The following is a 19,780-nucleotide window of genomic DNA, read 5'->3' as shown; positions in this document are numbered from 1 at the left end:
GTTTTATCCTAGATCCAGCTGCCATTGCTTTGGAGACTCATTGCGTTTAGAAAAGTGACTTTATGGTAACATACTCCATATTCCAAAAAGAGTTTGAAATCTATAGTAACCCATCATGTTTAGGTGTCTATGATGACCAAAGGCTAGTCAGTTTAAATGGCTCCATACTAGTTCTGTGAACGGAAACAAAAGGAAACAAAATAACAACATGCAATAGGGAATTTAAACTGCTTGAACGTTTATTTGACGAGAATTGGATCGATGTAGAGTGAGTTGCATGCAGCTATGCAACCTGGAAGATTTCATGAAAATCTTTGTTCAGTGCCTTAGGAAACTAATACTGGCTGAAAACAGTGTGACCCACTTAGAACTCTTGATATAACATCTTTTACTTCAGTGCCATTGTTAAGATACTAGACTATAGTGCCAAAATAATTATTTTTATACAGTGAATGTCTTCTGTAAACAATGATTAAGCTTTCAGCATTATGAATGAGCTTCAGTTGATATAGATCAGTAAGAATAAAAAGCAGTCCAGGAAATGAGTAATTCACATCCACATGCAGTTTACCAAAAGTTTAACCATTCAAGTAAGACATTTAACTAGTCTCAGAAATGTTGGAGGGAAAGAGAGAAGAAAATTGGTATAATTTATTACACTAAATATTGTGTGCATATTTTACTTTTATAATAAAACTAATTACTTTTTTTAAAGAAGCAGTGTTGGAAAATTGTTGCTAAATTGTAAAATTGTTGCTAATATATATAAGATCTATATAAATGTTGGAAGATATGCTATAAGTTGGAGTACAGAATGTAATATGTACATATGAATGTGCGTGTGTGCGTGCTTAGTCACTTCAGCTGTGTCCTACTCTCTGCAACCCAATGGACCATGGCCCGCCAGCCTCCTCTGTCCATGGGATTCTCCAGGCCAGAATACTGGAGTGGGTTGCCATTTCCTTCAGTGATAAAGTGTGAAGTGAGTGAAGTGAAGTCGCCCAGTCGTGTCTGACTCTTTGCCACCCCATGGACTGTAGCCTACCAGGCTCCTACGTCTGTGGGATTTTCCAGGCAAGAGTACTGGAGTGGGTTCCCATTTCCTTCTCCAATATGAATGTGAATGCATACATAATACATATATACATTTGTATGCACATACACTTGAATGTATTTGATTTTAATTTAATACTATGAATCTACTTGTAATAAGTATGTTTAGTGTGTGTATGTGGGTACACTAAGAGATGAGATATGTGTGTGCATTCTAGGGAATAAGTGAAACCAATATTCTTACATATCTTTAGACCGTGAAGAACATTATTTTCCTAATTCACAAAAGATTGCGTTATTTAATTTTACAGTTGAATGGCACCTTGAGGATTAGGTAGGCCATTCTCTAATTTTATAACAAAGCATATAGACTCAAGCACAATGAGTAACTTAGCTTAGTATTCAAGAATTGGGAACCAAACTTATGATCTTCTGTAGGATGTCTCCCCTAACATATGTTATGTATTCTGTGATGTTCTAAGAAGTGAATAAGGGACTCAGCCTTTTCCAAACTTAATTTCACCTTGAAAAGCTTATGTTCTTAGAGCATTTGTTGGACACTGTTGTCCCACAGGGGGCTTCCCATGTAGCTTAGCTGGTAAAGAATCTGCCCGCCATGCAGGAGATCTGGGTTCGATCCCTGGGTCAGGAAGATCCCCTGAAGAAGGGATAGGCTACCCACTCCAGTATTCTTGGGCTTCCCTTGTGGCTCAACTGGTAAGGAATCCACCTGCAATGTGGGAGACCTGGGTTTGATCCTTGGGTTGGGAAGATCCCCTGGAGAAGGGAACGGATACCCACAGGGCACAGTTTGGGAAATACTATTTTAAAATCATATTTGAGATCTTAGCATATTTTAAAATAAAAGGCCAAGTTCTGATTTAGGATATATACCCTTTAATCTTTAATATTCTAAATATTCTAAAGAATTAGATCATTACATCCTGCAGAAATCAAACAACGAGGTTCAATAGAAGTTATGCAAGATATACTTATGGGAATATCAGAATCTGAGGGATGAGAGTGTGATATGTAACTTCACTTTGCCCTTTGCAATTTCCCTGCCCTTGAGAAGTTCAGGAATAACTGTTGTTACTGATCAGAATATGGTTATTGTCATTTAGTTGCTAAGACATGTCTGACTCTTTTTCAACCCCATGGACTTAACCCACCAGGCCTCTATGTCCATGGGGTTTCCCAGGCAAGAATACTAGAATGGGTTGCCATTTCCTTCTCCAGGGGATCTTCCTGACCCAGAGATCAAACGGAGCTCCTTCATTAGCAGGGGATTCTTTACCACGGTGCTACCTTGGAAGCCCTCAGAATGTGGTGAAAATGAAAGTCTCTCAGTCATGTCTGACTCTTTGTGACACCATGGACTGACTACACAGTCCATGGAGTTCTCTAAGACAGAATACTGGAGTGGGTAGCAGTTCCCTTCTCCAGGGAATCTTCCCAACCTAGGAATCGAATCAGGGTCTCCCACTTTGCAGGCCAATTCTTTACCAACTGAGCTATCAGGGAAGCCCTCAGAATGTAGCAGAGGCTGACAAGTGCTGCGAACTAAAAAGGCAAAAGGGCCAGCTTCTAGGATAATCAGTCTGTTAGTTTCTTTGCTTATGAGTAGGTCTAAACATTGTCTGGGGGTACATTTGCAGATTTTAAGCAAAGATTAGAATGAAAGGAAACAGGAATAAAACAAAGGGAGGGAGACAATGATTTTTAAAAAAGAAGAAACATGCATAGATAGGAGCAGTAGAGTGTTTAACCAAAATAGTATATTGGTTGCAATTCAACCTTGTTAAAGATGAACTAACACTGGTCTTGAGTAAGTGATTTGCCTTAGATAGATTTGGTACCAGAATTTAGAAGTTCCTCAGGCCTTATCCTGCCATCGAATGTGGTGATGGTTGAAAGCTGAAGTACTTATAGTACTGATGTTTAACTTTATCAGGGTAATTCAGCTTTTAGATTTCAACCTCTGCAGAATTTGAACCCACCAAGTATGTCAAACTTTGTCATTTGACTGGATCTCAGATCTTTAATTTGATCCTTTAATTGGTGCTGGTGACCATCATTAGCATTCTCAAAGTGAGAGAGAACAGGTACTTTTTCATAGAAAATTTCATCTGAGAAGTATATATAATGTGTTCAACTGGAATGTAAAATTAAATCATTTTTTATTTACAAAACACTTTATATATTAAAGCAAAACCACTATCAAAAACCAAAGAGTTATAGTTTTAGCATAATCTTTGTTATGATGGCATATAATTTCATCAGCCCTTGCGAGTAGCAACTTGAGATATTCTGATTCCTTTGATCAGTTGCATATGCTGTGGAAATGACACATTCTACTGCAAAATAAGTCCCTCAAATATTCTGAAAAGCTGGAAAAAATAATGTGTTCTATTTTGATGTATAATGAGGCTATGTTAAATAACAGTCAGTAACCTGATATTTATTTGTCTCCTTATCTATTTATTTTTTTAGTGGTGGGAAGGACAGCTGTTATAATATGATGCAGTGCGTTGCTGCTGGGCATCAGATTGTTGCTTTAGCAAACCTAAGACCTGCTGAAAACCAAGGTAAGTGTATACATATATTGGAAAGTTCTCTAAAAGACTGAAATTCCAGCCTTATAATTGCATTGTCTTATACACAATATGCAAACAATTAATGGGAACTCTTATATCTTTAGCACTGTTTAGATGCTACATTCTGTGCTAAGTGTTTTCAATTATGTAATCTTTAATCCTCCTAAGAACTCCTAGAAATTTACTCCTAAGCAAAGATACTGAAGCTTTGAGTTTTATAATTTTGTCCAAGGTAAAATAGCTAATACAAACTTGTAGAGCTGACACGTGAATCCTCTTACTTCAGAGTGCACTGTTGTTCCACTACAACACTTTTCCAAGTGTTGTTGGCAATGCACGGGTAAATAACATAGAACTCTTTGGAGCTTGGAAAGTAAGACATATGTGAATAAATGATAATACATACACTTTGTTATTAAAAGCATTCAGTTTAGTCATCTTAGATGTTAACTAAATGTGTGATACTTGAGAAAACCATTGAACAATACATTTCCACTTTTTATTCATCTGTGGTAATAAGGACATCTGCAAATAATCCACAGACCTTATTTTAGCTACTTTTTTCAGTTTTTCTCCAATGAAATTTCTCCATTTAGATGTTTTTTTTTCTGTGTCCATGTTGGTATCCAAATTTCCTCTTTTAATATGGACACCAGTCATGTTTGGTGAAGGGCTCACTCTAATGACTTCATTTTAACCAATTACATCTTCAATGACTCTATTCCCAAACAAGGTAACATTTTGAGGTATTAGATGTTAGGACTTTACTCTAAGAATTTGGGAGTGACACAGTTCAACCAACAAAATCTTTTTTTTTAATTGAGATATAATTGATATATAATACTGTATTCATTTTATGTGTATAACAGTGATTTTATATAGATGTATATAATATATACATATATGCACAACAAGTTTACTTTACATCCATCACCTCACATAATTATATATTTTTTTTCCATCAGACTTTTAAATAAAAGAAAAATATTCATTGATTTGCTTTTTATAATCTTTTATTATACCCATGCAACCATAGATATTAACTGTTGAAATGTAATAGAGGGAGATTAAACTTGTCTAACTGGATTACTGCTTTTCTACTAAGATCTTTTTATCATCCCCTTTACTCAGCTTCTTTTAAAATTCCATGCTTTTACTCTACTATTATTCTAGGATTAATTAAATTAGTATTATATGCAGAAACACTAATAATTCCTGGCATAAAGTAGGTCCCCAATAAATTTAGTTTAATCTGAGTGAGTAAAAGTGAGTGTTAGTCGTTTAGTTATATCTGACTCTTTGCAATCCTATGGATTGTAGTCCACCAGGCTCCTCTGTCCATGAAATTTTCCAGGCAAGAATACTGGGGTGGGTAGCCATTCTCTTCTCCAGAGGATCTTCCTGACTCAGGGATTGAACCTGGGTTGCGGGCCGATTTTTTACCATCTGAGGTATCAGGGAAGCCAGTTAAATCTGAATCTTGCACTAGATATTTTTCTTCCTTCCTTCCTTCTTTCCTTCTTCAGTGCTGCTGGCATATTGAATTTTTATATCATTTTACAGTTGTTTTCTATTTATTTTTTTTATGCCCAAATAGATTGTTTTTAAACTTCTTGAGAGGAGAGGTCATATCTTCTATATTCCTTTAATTGTTCCTCAGTACTTGGGACAGCTCTGTGCCCCTGGTAGGCATTCACTCAAGGTTTATTGATTGACAGATGAATAATGAACTAACTTGAATTAACCCTGCAAGGGCAAGCAGTTATCTGAGTTTTCTTTCCTTCTCTGATTAAGAGCCAAGTAATGCTTGAAGTGAAGTGGGAATATAGAGATTAGAAGTATTTTACAGGAGGAAGTAGAACAGGTCCTGTGAAGGTCCTGTGGAGGGTCAGGTGTAAACATACACTTTGGATATTGTATGGGTTTCTGATGATTAATAATAATAGCATTTTCAAAGTGGTATGTTTAGAGAGTGACCTCCTCTTTCTGACTTTAAATAATGAAGAGAAAATTCTTTTAAGGGTGAGTGGAAACTATGCTACAACTTCTGTATTATAAAAGAAGCAGCAGAATTTCCTTGCGGGTTGTATTCTGTTACTTAAGGAAAGAATTTTCTTATCTTTTGTGGCCAGTCAGGCAAGTAATGTTTTAAGCTTTCTATCTTGAGAGGTGTTGGTATTTAAAAAGAAGATTGTTTATATAATACATGCGTGATGTAATTTGACTCCGTGGAGTTTTTATCTTGTCTTCAACTTTTCTACATGAATAGTTATAGTTCCCTTTTACTGAATCACTGATGTACAGATTTTGACTTATAGTGTGGTTAGATTGAAATACATTAGTTGAAAATATCCTGTCAAAAATTCATTTAATACACCCAACCTACTGATCATGATAACTTAGACTAGCCTACCTTAACTCTGCTTAGAACATTTACATTAGTCTACAGTAGGGCAAAATCATCTAACATAAAGTTTCTTTTATAAGAAAGTGTTGAATATCTTATGTAGTTTATTGAATTCTGTAGTGTGTGGAAGTGAAAAACAGAATGGTTGTATGGGTACAGAATGGTTCTTAAGTGTATCAGTTGTTTACTATCTTGATCATATTGTTGCCTGGGAGCAGTGGCTATCCACTGCTGCCCAGTATCACAGAGAGTATGGACCATGTATCACTAGTCTGGGAAAAGATAACAATTCAGAATTTGAAGTACAGTTTTTATTTAATGTGTATTGCTTTTGAACCACTATAAAGTTGAAAAATCCTGCTTTGAATCATCTTTATAATCTTTCTTGTGCTCAAGATTTACTAGCAGGGTGGGTAAGATGACAAGCAAAGTATGTCTTTAAATTATGCCTCTTAGTGGAAGGCTCCTCTGTCCATGGGACTCTCCAGGCAAGAATACTGGAGGTTGCCATTCCCTTCTCCAAGGGATCATCCCAACCCTGGGATCAAACCTGGTTTTCCTGCATTGCAGGCGGATTCTTTACCAGCTGAGCCACCAGGGAAACCCTAGAATATTGTAAGTGAGAAAGGATTTAGTAGTAAATGGAATTGGAATATTACAAACTAAAAGCTGGAGGAAATCAGCTGCACTCTCATTGTAATGGAAGAGAATAGATGGCTGTGGGTTGGTAGATGGAGAGTTTAGCTAACCTTGATTTAAAATCAACAGGATGTTGGTGATTATTGAATGATTCATTGACTGGCTTTTTTTCTCCCCCTAAACATGTAAAAGGAATCTTAACGAGGAATAACTGGTAGAGATGACTCCGGTATAAAGTTGGTTAAACTAAATCATAGCACTGAGTTTTCAGTGGGTAGACTGGAAAAGAGTTTATCCCCATAATGGGGATAAATGTGAACTTGGCATAAAATTCACAAAGCTATCTCTTTAAATTTGTAGTAGGAACATTTGTGGTGTGTTAATTGAGGTGCTTCAGGCAACAGTGGAGCCTTTTGGTTTTATTTGATCTCATACTATTGTTGTTATCTAGCTTCCATTAATAAAAGTTACATTGTGGTTGGGACTGAATGGAGCCTTAAAGGAAAATTGTCATCTAGGTTTTTGAATTCAGTAAAATGTAATTATTTTGCTAACATCAGGAAGTTTCTGGCTGAGAAACTCAGTTATTTAAATATATTAATTCGATTGTATTAATTGTCTTTAAAGCTAATACATTTAAAGATCTGGTTTAAATTTGAGATGAAGGTAATCTAAGAGATTTTTAGGTTACTTTGGCTATATCTCTCCTTCCTACTGAAACCAGGACTAGACAGATTTATAATAATAGTATGAGTATGTGGAAGCCAATCTGTTGTGTGAGCCAAAATCTGATAGCATACGGTGGCAATTTTGATTATTGAAGGCCCTTACAATATAATTCTTCATGCCTTTTGATAGAATTTTTTCACATTCAGTGGAAAGCCTAGATCTGCTTGGCATATATGCATATATACACGTATACACACAGATACACACATGTGTCAAACATTGTCTTGTAACTTTTTAAAAACTTAAAAATATTTTTTAACACCTTCCTTGTCATTATTATTCTACCACAGCATTTCTAGATATTGTCTTTGCAACACAAATACCCTACGAAAATGTGTTATATAGATAGATAAATTTGAGAGATAATTCACACTCTCTCACCTTGTTAGAGCATCTTAAAGCTGCTTAGCCTAGGAAGAATTGCAGTTAAAACACCTATTTAATCTGGTTTATACTCATTTTTTATATAAATTCATTTGCCTACAGAATCCTTTATTTTTTCATCCAGTACCTAATAATATCTCATGGGATTTCTATTCTGCAGAACATACTTTAGAAAATACTCTTCTTCAAAATTATATTAATAGCTGCATAGTATTATGTGAATATACTACAATTTTAATCTATTGATATTATAAAAAATGCTGTGATGAATATCTTTGCAAATAATCTTTATGTATATTCATGATTCTTTTTTCTAAAAAATAGAGTAAAGAAATCAAAAAGCCTATTCCAGTATATTTCTAAGTTCATTTGTATCACTAAAAAGTTTCATGTGACTTATCTGTTTTGAATATTTTTGTTCTTATTGATAATTTTGGAATCAAATTGTGTTGACTGCTCTAAAGGCAATGAAGCTCAGGTGGACTTTTGAATCCACTGTCTTTCATTCTGTTTGATTATTTCCCTTATTTGTTGCAGCGGGGTCAGATGAACTGGATAGCTACATGTATCAGACAGTGGGTCACCATGCCATTGATTTGTATGCGGAAGCGATGGCTCTGCCCCTCTATCGCCGTACCATCAGGGGAAAGAGTGTGGATACGGGACCAGTGTACGCCAAATGTGAAGGTGATGAGGTTGAAGATCTCTATGAGCTTTTGAAACTTGTTAAGGTATGCAGAGCAACTCATTACATTTACTGAGTTTAGTGTGTAATTTGGTAAATTATATTTACTGAATTATTTAATAATAAATATTTTACAACTCTAAGCAGCCCAACTATTCTTTGAAAAGCCATTTTGTCTTTTCAGTTAGAAAACTGTTACTATGCCTTTATATTAATATTATTTAAAGATAGAATTTTTTATATAGTCTGGCACCGATAATTGTCAAATGATATTTACCCAAGTTTTCCTTAGGATTTTGGAGCTAATGAACTTTCAATAATGTTTTTAGCAAACATTTTTTTGAATGCCTTATTATATGTAGTTCTAGGCTCCGGGGATAGGACAATGAACAGACAGAAAAAGTCTTGTTTTATTGGAGCTTACTTTTCTGTAGGAGACAGGTCAATAAGCAAACACATAAATTATATGCGTGGTGGTGAAGAGTACTGTGAAGAAAGATGAAGCGGAGTCAAGGTAATGATGAGTGATGGCAGTGAGTGGTCCAGAAAGACCTTTCTGCTTTGGTGAAATTTAAATAGACCTAAAGAAAGAGAGACTGAGCCTTACTTTAAGTTAGTGAAAGAGGTTTATAAATTAAATACTAAAGTTTCTATATATAAGAGTTTGCAGCAATTGTGCATTCATTCTTGATTTCTCTACATGGAAAACTGAGGGAGAAAGTATGGGACTCATCTATCCAATAGGCAGTATACTCAGTAAATGTTAATTAATAGATATCCTTTTATATTAAGCAGTCATCTTTTTATTCTTATTATAGTCAACTATTTAAATACAGTTCAGTACTCTTAAAAATGAACTTTATCCAGTCAACTACAGGCAATTCATATAAGGTATAGATAGTGAAATAAATAATTTAAACCAAATATTTCCTTGATGTCTTAATATTTTTTTACAAAGGAAAGAAAATTTCTATCCCTTCTTGTACCAAGGGACATTGCATTTTATTTTCTCATTCTTTAGAAAAGTTTAGCTTTTCAGAAGCTGTTATGAACCCCTGTCATGAAAAAATTTGCTAGTTCCAAGTAGCTACTTTAATGCTATACTTCAGATTTGATGCTGATCAAAGCCTAATATTAATTAAGAATTTTGATTATAAAAATATATGAAACTCTTCAGTTCTTTTCACTTTGAAAATATCTCTTACTTTCTACATCAGTTCAGTTCAGTTCAGTTTAGTTGCTCAGTGGTGTCTGACTCTTTGTGACCCCAGGGACTGGAGCACTCCAGACTTCCATATGTCCATCACTAACTCCCGGAGCTTGCTCAAACTCATGGCCATTGAGTCGGTGATGCCATCCAACCATCTCATCCTCAGTCATTCCCTTCTCCTCCTTTCCCAGCATTAGAGTCTTTTCCAGTGAGTCCGTTCTTTGTATCAGGTGGCCAAAATATTGAAACTTCAGCTTCAGAATTAGTCCTTCCAATGAATATTCAAGACTGATTTCCTTTAGAGTTGACTGGTTTGATCTCCTTGCAGTCCAAGGGACTCTCGAGTCTTCTCCAACACAGAAGACTCTTATTTTTATTTACACTTTAAAAAACAAAACTGATAGGGAAAGAATGGTTTTATACTTTAATATTTAGAAAAAAAAATTACTGTTTGGATATGGGTAGCATAAGAGGTAAATACTTTTCAAAGGAAATCACAGGGACCTGATTTCTTCCTTCTTGGAATATTCATGCTAATAACAACTATTTTGATTATCATCATGTCTAATTCTTTGCGACCCTGTGGACTGCAGCCCACCAGGCTCCTCTGTCTATACAATTTTCCAGGCAAGAACACTGGAGTGGGTTGCCATTTCCTCTTCCAAGGGATCTTCCCCACCCAGGGATCACACCTACATCTCCTGTGCTGGCAGGTGGATTTCTTACCACTGAACCAACTGGAAAGTCCTGTTAAACAACAGAGAAGGCATAAAAGAAATTTCACTTCTCTCCGTGTGGATGACTAAGACTTTGACAACGTTCACTTTGAGGTGTGAAATACTGAGCACAAATTCTTCATTCTCAAAATTCTTCCTTGTGGTACAAAGAAACTAGGTATTAAGTTTGTAGCATAAACCAACATTACAAAATGGTAGGACTCAATACTACAGGTAATTAGGTTGCTTAAAAACCACTGATAACTGATAACTTTGGAGAAACTGTGATAATAACAACCTTCCGAGAAAGGGAAAGATAATAAATTACTAATCAATTTAATTAAAAATGGGCTGATTAGTAGTAATTAAGAAGAAATTTCCCTTTTGATACATTCTGTCTTTGTTGAAATGGATGCTTTGCCATTATCTTTATAGTAACCGTCAGTTATGACATAAATTAATGCTAATGTTAAATCTTGACAACTTCTGCTTTGGAAGTTCATACATGATAATTATAACTATAGCTGAAAGAGATGTTATCAAGTTGTCTGGGACTAAATAGTTCCTTCTTTTCCTGTGCAAAAATATTAATTTTACTATAGGATATTTTAAGGACATAAATATCAGAAATATACTGATTTTATGGAAGAGATTGTATAACCAGGCTTTTATAGTTAAATCCATTTATGAAACACTGGTGCAAAGATTCCAGTAGAGGTCTTACATATTCTAATGAATAATTGAGTAATTATGGGAAAAACGAGTTGAGAAGAGCTATAATTCTTCAAGTTCGTCTTCACTTGTTCTAAGAAAAAGGTAGAATTGCATTTTTTTAATCCTTTGAATATTAATGAATTGAAAGCATTTAGATTCATTTTCATTTTAAACATTTATTTATAACAGGTTGTAGTTTTGGGACTTTCACATGTATGTCAGACTTTTGTCTTTGTTAACTCTTTTTACCCCTAGATATTAGAGCTAGTATTTGAATAGGAGATGTTTGTTTTTTACAGAGTTTAATTGACTAATTGCTTAAAAGAAGTAGGAAAGACGTGGAAGAATTTGCAGAATTAAAGGTTTCCTAACTATCAATATTTTGTAGAAGTCATGAAAGCTAATAGAAGTGGATAAGCCTTTATGTCTTATGGATTGTCAGGTGATTATGACAGGTGTGTGTGTATATATATATATATCTCAAGCTGTTTGCAAAATATCTGGCTTTCATATAGCTAGTCTTTCGTTCCTTAAAATTTATTTCATATTAAAATATCAATTGATTCTCATCTGGGTTAGTTTGGCATATAGATATCTTGTATTATTCTCTACAAATATAGTAATTTTCCAATTCTGTGGGTGTCTTCTTTTAAGTCACATAAAACAATGCAATAGTTCCTGCATGATATGTCTAAATACCATAACTCTATAGAGAATATATTTAAGGATCACGTATTCTTTCTTTCTCAACTGGAGCTACTTCTTACAGGATCTGATATTGTCCTCTTTCTTGGTTTATTCCCTAATTTCAATGGAATCCATCATTAAGAGATTCCCTTAGAGAAGGAAATTCCAGTTTCCTTTCAAGTCCTTGCAGTTTGCAAATGTTCTTATTCTACCCTCATATTTGATTAGTTTGTCCATTAAATTTAATATTTTAGAATGAAGGTCACTTTTCCTCAAATCATTAAAGGCACTGCTCCATGGTCCTCTAGCATTTTGTGATGAGAAGTTTCATGCTAATGTGATATTTGTTCCTTTTTTAGCTGACTCATTTTTCTTCTCTGTTGTCTTTTATGATTGTGTCTTTATGTTTGATGTAATGAAATGTCACAGCAGCATACTGGACATTGAAAGTGGCTTCCCCTGTATCCTTTCTATAGTTTTCTATTGAGTAGCGGCATACCTCTTTCCTCTTTCTCCTAATGATTGTTTAGGGATGGCATTAATCCAGGTGAAAGCCAGTCACAGCATGGCATCCTGGCCGTAGTCATTAGTTGGGTTGGTTTTATTAATCTGCATTGTACCACATAGGATGAAACCCAAGATGACGGATTGTTGGCAGAAGATAGGGTCTTTCTCCTATGCAGAGCAGTATGTCGATATGAGCCCTAACACTGCTACTGCTTTCTTTCTTTGGTAGAGAAAGAGGAGAGCCTGCTGTCTACTCTGACATGCAAACAGTGGCAGAGCCAGTAGGATTGCAGTGTTAGGCTGGCCCTGCAAAGTGTCCTCCCATTATTTGATAATTGTCTCCCTTTGACCTTCTTTATTCTCTTTTGCTGGTACTCTAGTTGATCACACTTTAGACCTCCCAGTTTGAATTTTCATGTCTCTTGTGTCTACTCCTGTAACTTCCATCTCTATATTTTTTTGTTGTACATTCTGTGAGGTTTCCCTTTTAAACACCCTACTTTCTTGTTGAAATTTTCTTTTTATTATAGCAATCAGGAACTTTACTTGTTTATTGATTGTTCCTTTTTAATAACAACCTCTTTTTTCTTCTATAGATGTATTAATAACATCCTTATATCCATCTTAAAATACAGATTAGAGTCTTTAAACATTTCATTCTCTGAAATATTCATGTTTTCTTTGGGGTCTATTTTCTCATGTTTTTTTTGTCTTTCATGTTGAAGGCTTTTCTCAAATGTCTTGGTTACTTGTTTATATCTAAGAATAAGGCAAGGGGAAAGCTGAATAGATGCTTTTTTTGAGATTAGAGTTTTTCCAGCTTCACACTTCATCCTTGTTATATGTGGAGCTCAGGATAGTGTGGCCTTGTTTAATTCCTTTCTTGGCTTTCTTCTCTCCTGTACAAACTGGGTTACAACTTCCTCTGTTGATTTATCAGTCATTGTTCCTTCTTCTGCTGCTTTCTGACTCAAGAATCTAATTGAAATCCCTACTCCATTGATGTCTCCCCCCCAGTTTTCTTTGTTTTTTAGAGGTTATAACTTTGTTTTCATTTTAATGGAATCTCTTGATCCAGAAATCTGTGTTAATTTCATTCTAACGAAATTCATTTAATATTCTTCCCTAAGTTGAATATTCAGTTTCAATCTTCTTCTAATCTTTGATACTTTTCTTGTTTCATGTTCCTTTTTGCATTAGGCATTTTATATTGGTATTAATTATGTTTGTTAAAATTAAATATGATTTTAAATTATTTAGTGGATAGTTTTAATTTGAATGCAACAATAAATGAATAATTTTCTTTTTTCAATAGAATATTTACTGTTGATAGACTTGTGAATAACTGATTTTTTAAAACTGGATTTTAATTTAATATTTTTAGAAAACAACAATTACTACTTTACTCTTTATATTGGTTAAGATTCTTTTGATTACAAGGAGCAGAAAGTCATGTTCAAGCTGATTTAAATAAAAAGAGAATTTACTGATAATGATCTGAAGATAAATTAGCTTCAAGTAGATTAGAAACGAGATACAAACTATGTAATCAGAACGCAAACACACAGACACACTGGTTTTTAATATCTTGCCTTTACCTTCTGTTGATTCTATTCTCAGTTTGGACCCCTATAGTCAGAAGATGGCTTACAGTTACATCCTTTCTAGTTCATGTGTGTGTGTGTGTGTGTGTGTGTGTGTGTGTGTGTGTGCACACACACGTGCCCAACACAGTCAGTCATGTACAGCTCTGGGGATCTTCCCAACCCAGGGGTTGAACCTGCATCTCTTGTGTCTCCTGCATTGGCAGATGGGTTCTTTACCAATGTGCCACCTGGGAAGTCCATACTTAGTAGGAAAAGTGGTAATCTCAAATAGCTGGAAGAAAAATACAGTTGTGGTTCAGTGTCATTCAGTGGCTTGACTTGTATCATCCATGAACCCGTTGTTGTTGGGAGAAGATGACTTTGTTTGATGCGACAGGTCTAGATCTTGTGCCAGGATTGGGGCAAGAGATTTAGTCATAATTACTGAAACCACATTTACTGTGGTTCTCGGGGAAAAACAGGACCCAGTGTTGGAAGGGTAGTTCTCCAAATATAAAGCAGGCTGTTGCTGATAGGAGGCTAAACTGTGGTAGGGGTTAAAGAATAACAATTTTCCTGAAAATAAATAGGTTGCAACTGCTTACAAGCTTGAGAGCCATTCTTGATGGTTCTTCTTTCAGTATTTTTCTCCCTTTGTCCCCACCCCTTCTTTTTTGGCTACCACCCTCCCTCTTTCTGTTCCTTCTTAGCTTCTTTAAAAAAAAAATAGTTGATGATTGGAGCCACAACAGTGAGCCTATACTCTAGGACCTGTATATTTAGTTGCTCATGATAGGCATGATAAACTCAACAAGTTCAATACTTCCTCATTATCTTTTTGTGCAAATTTGCTCCTTTTCTGTATTTCCCTGTTAGTTAAAAGCATTGTTATTTATCCCATTACTTGAGTGTAACCGGGGGCTTCACTACCAGACTTCCACTTTCTGTCAGTTCCCTCCCATCTCAACCACAATCCTTAGATCTCAAGGACCTTTTGATATTGCTTCTGTTACTTCTGAATTTGACCCTTTGACTTCATTTGGGCCATAACTAGTTTTTTTGTCTAGACTGTACAAGTCTTCTAACTGGTCCACTTGCCTTCAGTATTGCCTTGTGTACCTGCCAACCTTTGTACCACATTGTTATCAGCTGATCTGTGAAAATGGGCTTCCCAATTTGTGCAGAGGTAAAGAATCCGCCCACCAATGCAGGAGACGTAAGAGATGCAGGTTCAATCCCTGGGGTGGGAAGGAACCCCTTGGAGGAGGAGCCTGATGGGCCCTAGTCTATGAGGTTTCGGAGAGTTGGACATGACTGAGTAACTGAGCATGCATGTATGATCTGCGTTAAGTACTTAAATACCCACATTTAAGATAAAGTCCAAACAAATTAGCCTGGCAAAAAAGACTCTTTAGGAAAAGGCCTTTGCAATTCCACCTATCTGATCCTGCTATTCTTACACAAGCTTCTGGGTCAAGTTATATTGAACTAATTAGGTTTCCAGGAGATTGCTTTCTTATATCTAAGGTTTTTGCCTATGCTTTTCTTTGCCTTTATCTCTTTGTTCTCCTGAAGAACCCCTTCTTGCTTCATATCCTTCTGTGAAATCAGTTCTGATTTACTTCCTATATCTTGGCAGCTTGTCTGTACCACTACTGTACTTCTCAGTACATTCCTTGGATTGTTTACGTAATTGTCTCTTGCTATACTGTGAGGCCCTCAAAGACAATCTCAGTGTGTTCACTTTCATATCTCTGGTGTCCAGCTATGTTCCTGGCATATAGATGTCTTTTAAAGGATTGTTGAACAAATTAGTCCAAAATGTAACAGATTATTCTTTATATAATAATTTATCTAATGCAAGGGAAATCACAATATTGTTTAAAAAATATGATGTAAAACCATTGGCAATTTTATTTTTGTTTTTCATTTAGTAGCTTAACTAGAATGGACATGATAGTGAAACTTTTCAAAATAGGGTGTCCTGTTGATTTGGCAGTGTCACCAAGTTCACCAGGAATAATTTCCAGCTGCAGAATATTTTATAAAAATGCTAAGCAGACATTTTTTTCAGATTGATACATGTATCTTAGAAACCTTATTATGGTGGAAAATTGTTTTGTGAATCTCTTTTCACCTTGGATCTCAGGGGAAAAAAACCATAGATCATTGGGTGGCTTAAGGCAAATCCAGAGTTTTGAGTGGGAAGAACATATAAGATGGCCTTAAGATTTTCAGGGAGGACCCATAGTTCTAATTAAACAGGCACATAGCCCTGTACACCTTGCTCCTGGATCTTAAGTATTGTACAGCTTGCCTCAAGCCCTGTCAATTCCCAAGATTTGGACATTAAGCCTAGTCCCTTGGCATAAGAAATACTTTGCTAGTATTGATTCTGGACTCCAAACAAGAAGATTTGGAATTAGCACAGACCAGTGTCATTTTGACTTCCAGGTGTGTCTGTATTGAGGCTGTGCCATCTCTGGCCCTTTTGATGATAAAGTCAAGCATGCATGAGAAAGTACCCGGTGGATGATCTGTCTGGAAATAAAATGTTAGATTACACTTGTCAGTTATTACAGTGTGTAAACTTATCACAGGTCTACAGTCTTCACCTATAGATTTCCCTTAAAGCCTGAAAAACGTGACCTCCTCATCCTAGCAAAGCTGTCATTCTGTCTCCTCATCCTTGAACTTAGTATCAGTGATTGTATGTGTACATTACACATACACTTACATATTCTTTATCTTTTGTCTGATTCATTGCCTCTATAAATTCACCAACTGACTTAATTTTATGTCCTTGTATTCCTTTCTTCTACGAACCATAGATTTCTTTTCTATCTTATCATCTACTCTATATATTTTAAAGTGTGTTGGGTATGTTTGACTTGTCTCTCAAATTTCTTTCTTTTATGCTTTTCAAACTCTGATGTTTGTGTCCTATTGACTTTTTAACTTTTTTCCTGACTATGCTACTGTTTATTTTTAAAGAAATCCTTTGTTAATCTACTTCTGGAGTTGTCTAAGATGCTAGTTGTATGTTTTTCTTCCACAGCCCATTATTTCATTTCTAGACCTGTAGTTTACCACATCTTTGTTATTTTCTCTATTAAATAACCAAGAACACATCACAAAGATTTATAAGTATAGATTACTTTATTCCTTTATTGTTGTCTTTACTTTTCTTGTAACATAAGACTCTGTTGGTGGTCTCACACAAAATGATAGGTCATGAATTGAACTTTTTATGTTGACTTTCCCTCTTAAATAGGGCACATCTTCATTCAGCAATTCGTAGTGCCTAAATTGTAAAGTGGGGCTCCCTAGGTGTGCTAGTGGTAAAGAATCCGTCTGCCAGTACAGGAGATGCAAGAGCTGTGGGTTTGATCCCTGGGTAAGGAAGATTCCCTGGAGTAGGCAATGACACCCCACTTCAGTGTTCTTACCTGGAAAATCCCATGGGCAGAGGAGCCCGGCAGGCTATAGTCCATGGGACTGCAGAGAGCCAGACACAGCTGATCAAGTGAGCACACACACATGCTACTACAAACCTCAAATTAACTGTAAAATCAATGATAATATCAATAAATATTTAGAGGGTTTTTTAATTGATAGGGAATGATTTAATAGGGGCTTGTTTTATGACATGTGAGAATCAAAATATGTGTCAATTGACCTTGACTTTTCATGTTAACTTTAACCTGTACTAATGATATTAATATTTGGAGATGTTTCTTATGTCTTTCATTTTGTCATTGTTGTTGTTCAGTCACTAAGTCATGTCCAACTCTGCGATGCCATGGACTACAGCACGCCATGTTCTCCTGTCCTTCCCTATCTCCCAGAGCTTGCTTAAATTCAAGTATATTGAGTCAGTGAGACTATATAACCATCTCATCCTTTGCCACCCCGTTTTCCTTTTACCTTCACTCTTCAAGTCTTTGATTTTGTGAACATTAACTGAATGCTTATAATGTACCACTATTGTAAAGTAAAGAGATGTACAAGATCCTGATAATACACAGAAACAAAAAACTAATATAATGTAGAGTTGCTATTAGAGTGTGCCTTTAATGAGCTGTGGGGATTCAGGAAAAAAAAAAAAAAAAAAAGTCCCCTATGTTGGGAAGTCAGTAGAGGCTTTCCAGGGGAAGTTACATTTGATATCCTTAAAGGTTGTGTCAGTTTTGACAAAGGCAGGCATGGAATATGCCTAAGAGAATGTTGCAAATTAAGAGCTTAGTTTAGCCACAGTCATGTAAGCAGGAAATCATGAGATATATTAGGGAAATAAGTCTGGAAAGGTAGATTAAAGCTACCAAGAAGAGTGACTTACATTTTAGACCAAGTTCAGGCAGTGAAGAGACCCAAGATGATATTTTCCAAACTGAATTTAGTGGTCACATTTTTTCCTTTAAGTGAAAGAACCTACAATAAAATAGAAAATATCAAAATCTATTTTACATAGTAAGGCTGTTTATTATTTTGTGAAACATATGTGTGTGTGTGTATACACATGTGTGATGTGCATGCTAAGCTTTATATATATATGTGTTGCTTACTGTTAAAAAGTTGTTATGGTTAAACAAGTTTGAAAGCCACCACCTTGAAGGATTTTGCAAAAGAAATGACGTAGAAATGTATGGCTGAAGGAAGCTTCAAGGGCATTAGTTTGAACCACTAATCACGTTAAGAAGTGGGTTATTGTCGTTCAGTTGCTTAGCCATGTCCGACTGTTTGAGACCCTGTGGACTGGAGATGAGGGTTCAAATTGAAAACTCACACACTTGGTTAGCTGGAAGGTTCTGAGCACATGGCTGGGGGAATACAAGTGAGAGAGTTGAAGAGGGGACATTGAAGAGGTGGGTTGATAAGGCTTGACGGTAACATTGAAGTAAAAAGGGACAAGGAATCTATGTAAGGTAACTTGGTAACTGACACTTACATGGCTGAGTCTACTCAGGTTTCCCTGGGCAGTGTTGATGATCAAAGTTAATTATGATAGCTGTCTATTACAAATATTGTGATCCTCAATTTGCAGCACCCTAACTTTGTCATCTCTTTAATCTGTATAGGATAGTATAGAAGATACTTCATATCAATCTGGGTTAATTTAATCAAGATTACCTCTTAATAAATGTTAGTCTTGTTGGTCCTTTTACATTTTCTTCATAGAGTTGTATGTAGTACACAGGAACTGAAATATTCTCTCCTATTTCATGACTTTAAATAAATAATAAAGTACCTACAGGGGAGTGCAATGTACAATACACTTAATAATAATGTATGTAGGTGGGATTCAAATTACCATGGTCTTTCTCCAGTCTTTCATACTCCATAATGTCTCCTGGAAACTCCTGCCAGGTTAGTTTTTCTACAGCATAGATCCAGGCACATTTTTCTCTTCATCAAAAATCTTTACCACTGGCCCACAAGGTTCTCTGCAATATTACTTCATCTTCCCTTTCACATTTTCCCAGTATACCCCCACATAGAACCTGTGTTTCACCTGCACTAGACTGTTGTCAGGACTCTTTCTTCCCCATCTAGTCCTGTTTTTCCTGCCTAGTGCTATGTTTTATTCAGAAATAATTTTTCCTCTCCAATGCATTCTTTTACATGGCATCTCCTTGATGCCTTCCATGATATGCCCCCACTGAGTATAACATCTCCTCTGAAACTGTCCTGTAACACTGTACTTGCCTCTGGGACTCCATCCATCTTCGTACCCAGAGCTGTTGGCTTTGTTGTGTTGTGTGTTCTGTTCTTATAGTGGGTTTTTGTTCAAAAGTTATAATTACTTCAAGGGGCAAGGATTGTATTTTGTTCTTTTTTATTTTTTAATGAAACCCCACACTCTCCT

The 19,780-nt window shown here is 35.7% G+C and overlaps 1 protein-coding gene across 1 annotated transcript in view; it reads left to right on the top strand.

The window, feature by feature from the left end:
* The window catches only part of DPH6 (diphthamine biosynthesis 6), a 191,277-nt gene that overhangs the window by 724 nt on the left and 170,773 nt on the right, over positions 1 to 19,780 (top strand). The window contains exons 2-3 of the mRNA XM_020879113.2: positions 3,547 to 3,641; positions 8,347 to 8,540. Coding sequence (XP_020734772.1) covers positions 3,547 to 3,641; positions 8,347 to 8,540 — 289 coding nt within the window. The remainder of the gene's footprint in view (positions 1 to 3,546; positions 3,642 to 8,346; positions 8,541 to 19,780) is intronic.

Source organism: Odocoileus virginianus, chromosome 6 (genome assembly GCF_023699985.2).
Source record: "Odocoileus virginianus isolate 20LAN1187 ecotype Illinois chromosome 6, Ovbor_1.2, whole genome shotgun sequence".
Lineage (NCBI taxonomy): Eukaryota > Metazoa > Chordata > Mammalia > Artiodactyla > Cervidae > Odocoileus > Odocoileus virginianus.
The sequence above is the reverse complement of the archived record's forward strand: the minus strand, read 5'-3'. Positions and strand labels throughout refer to the sequence as shown.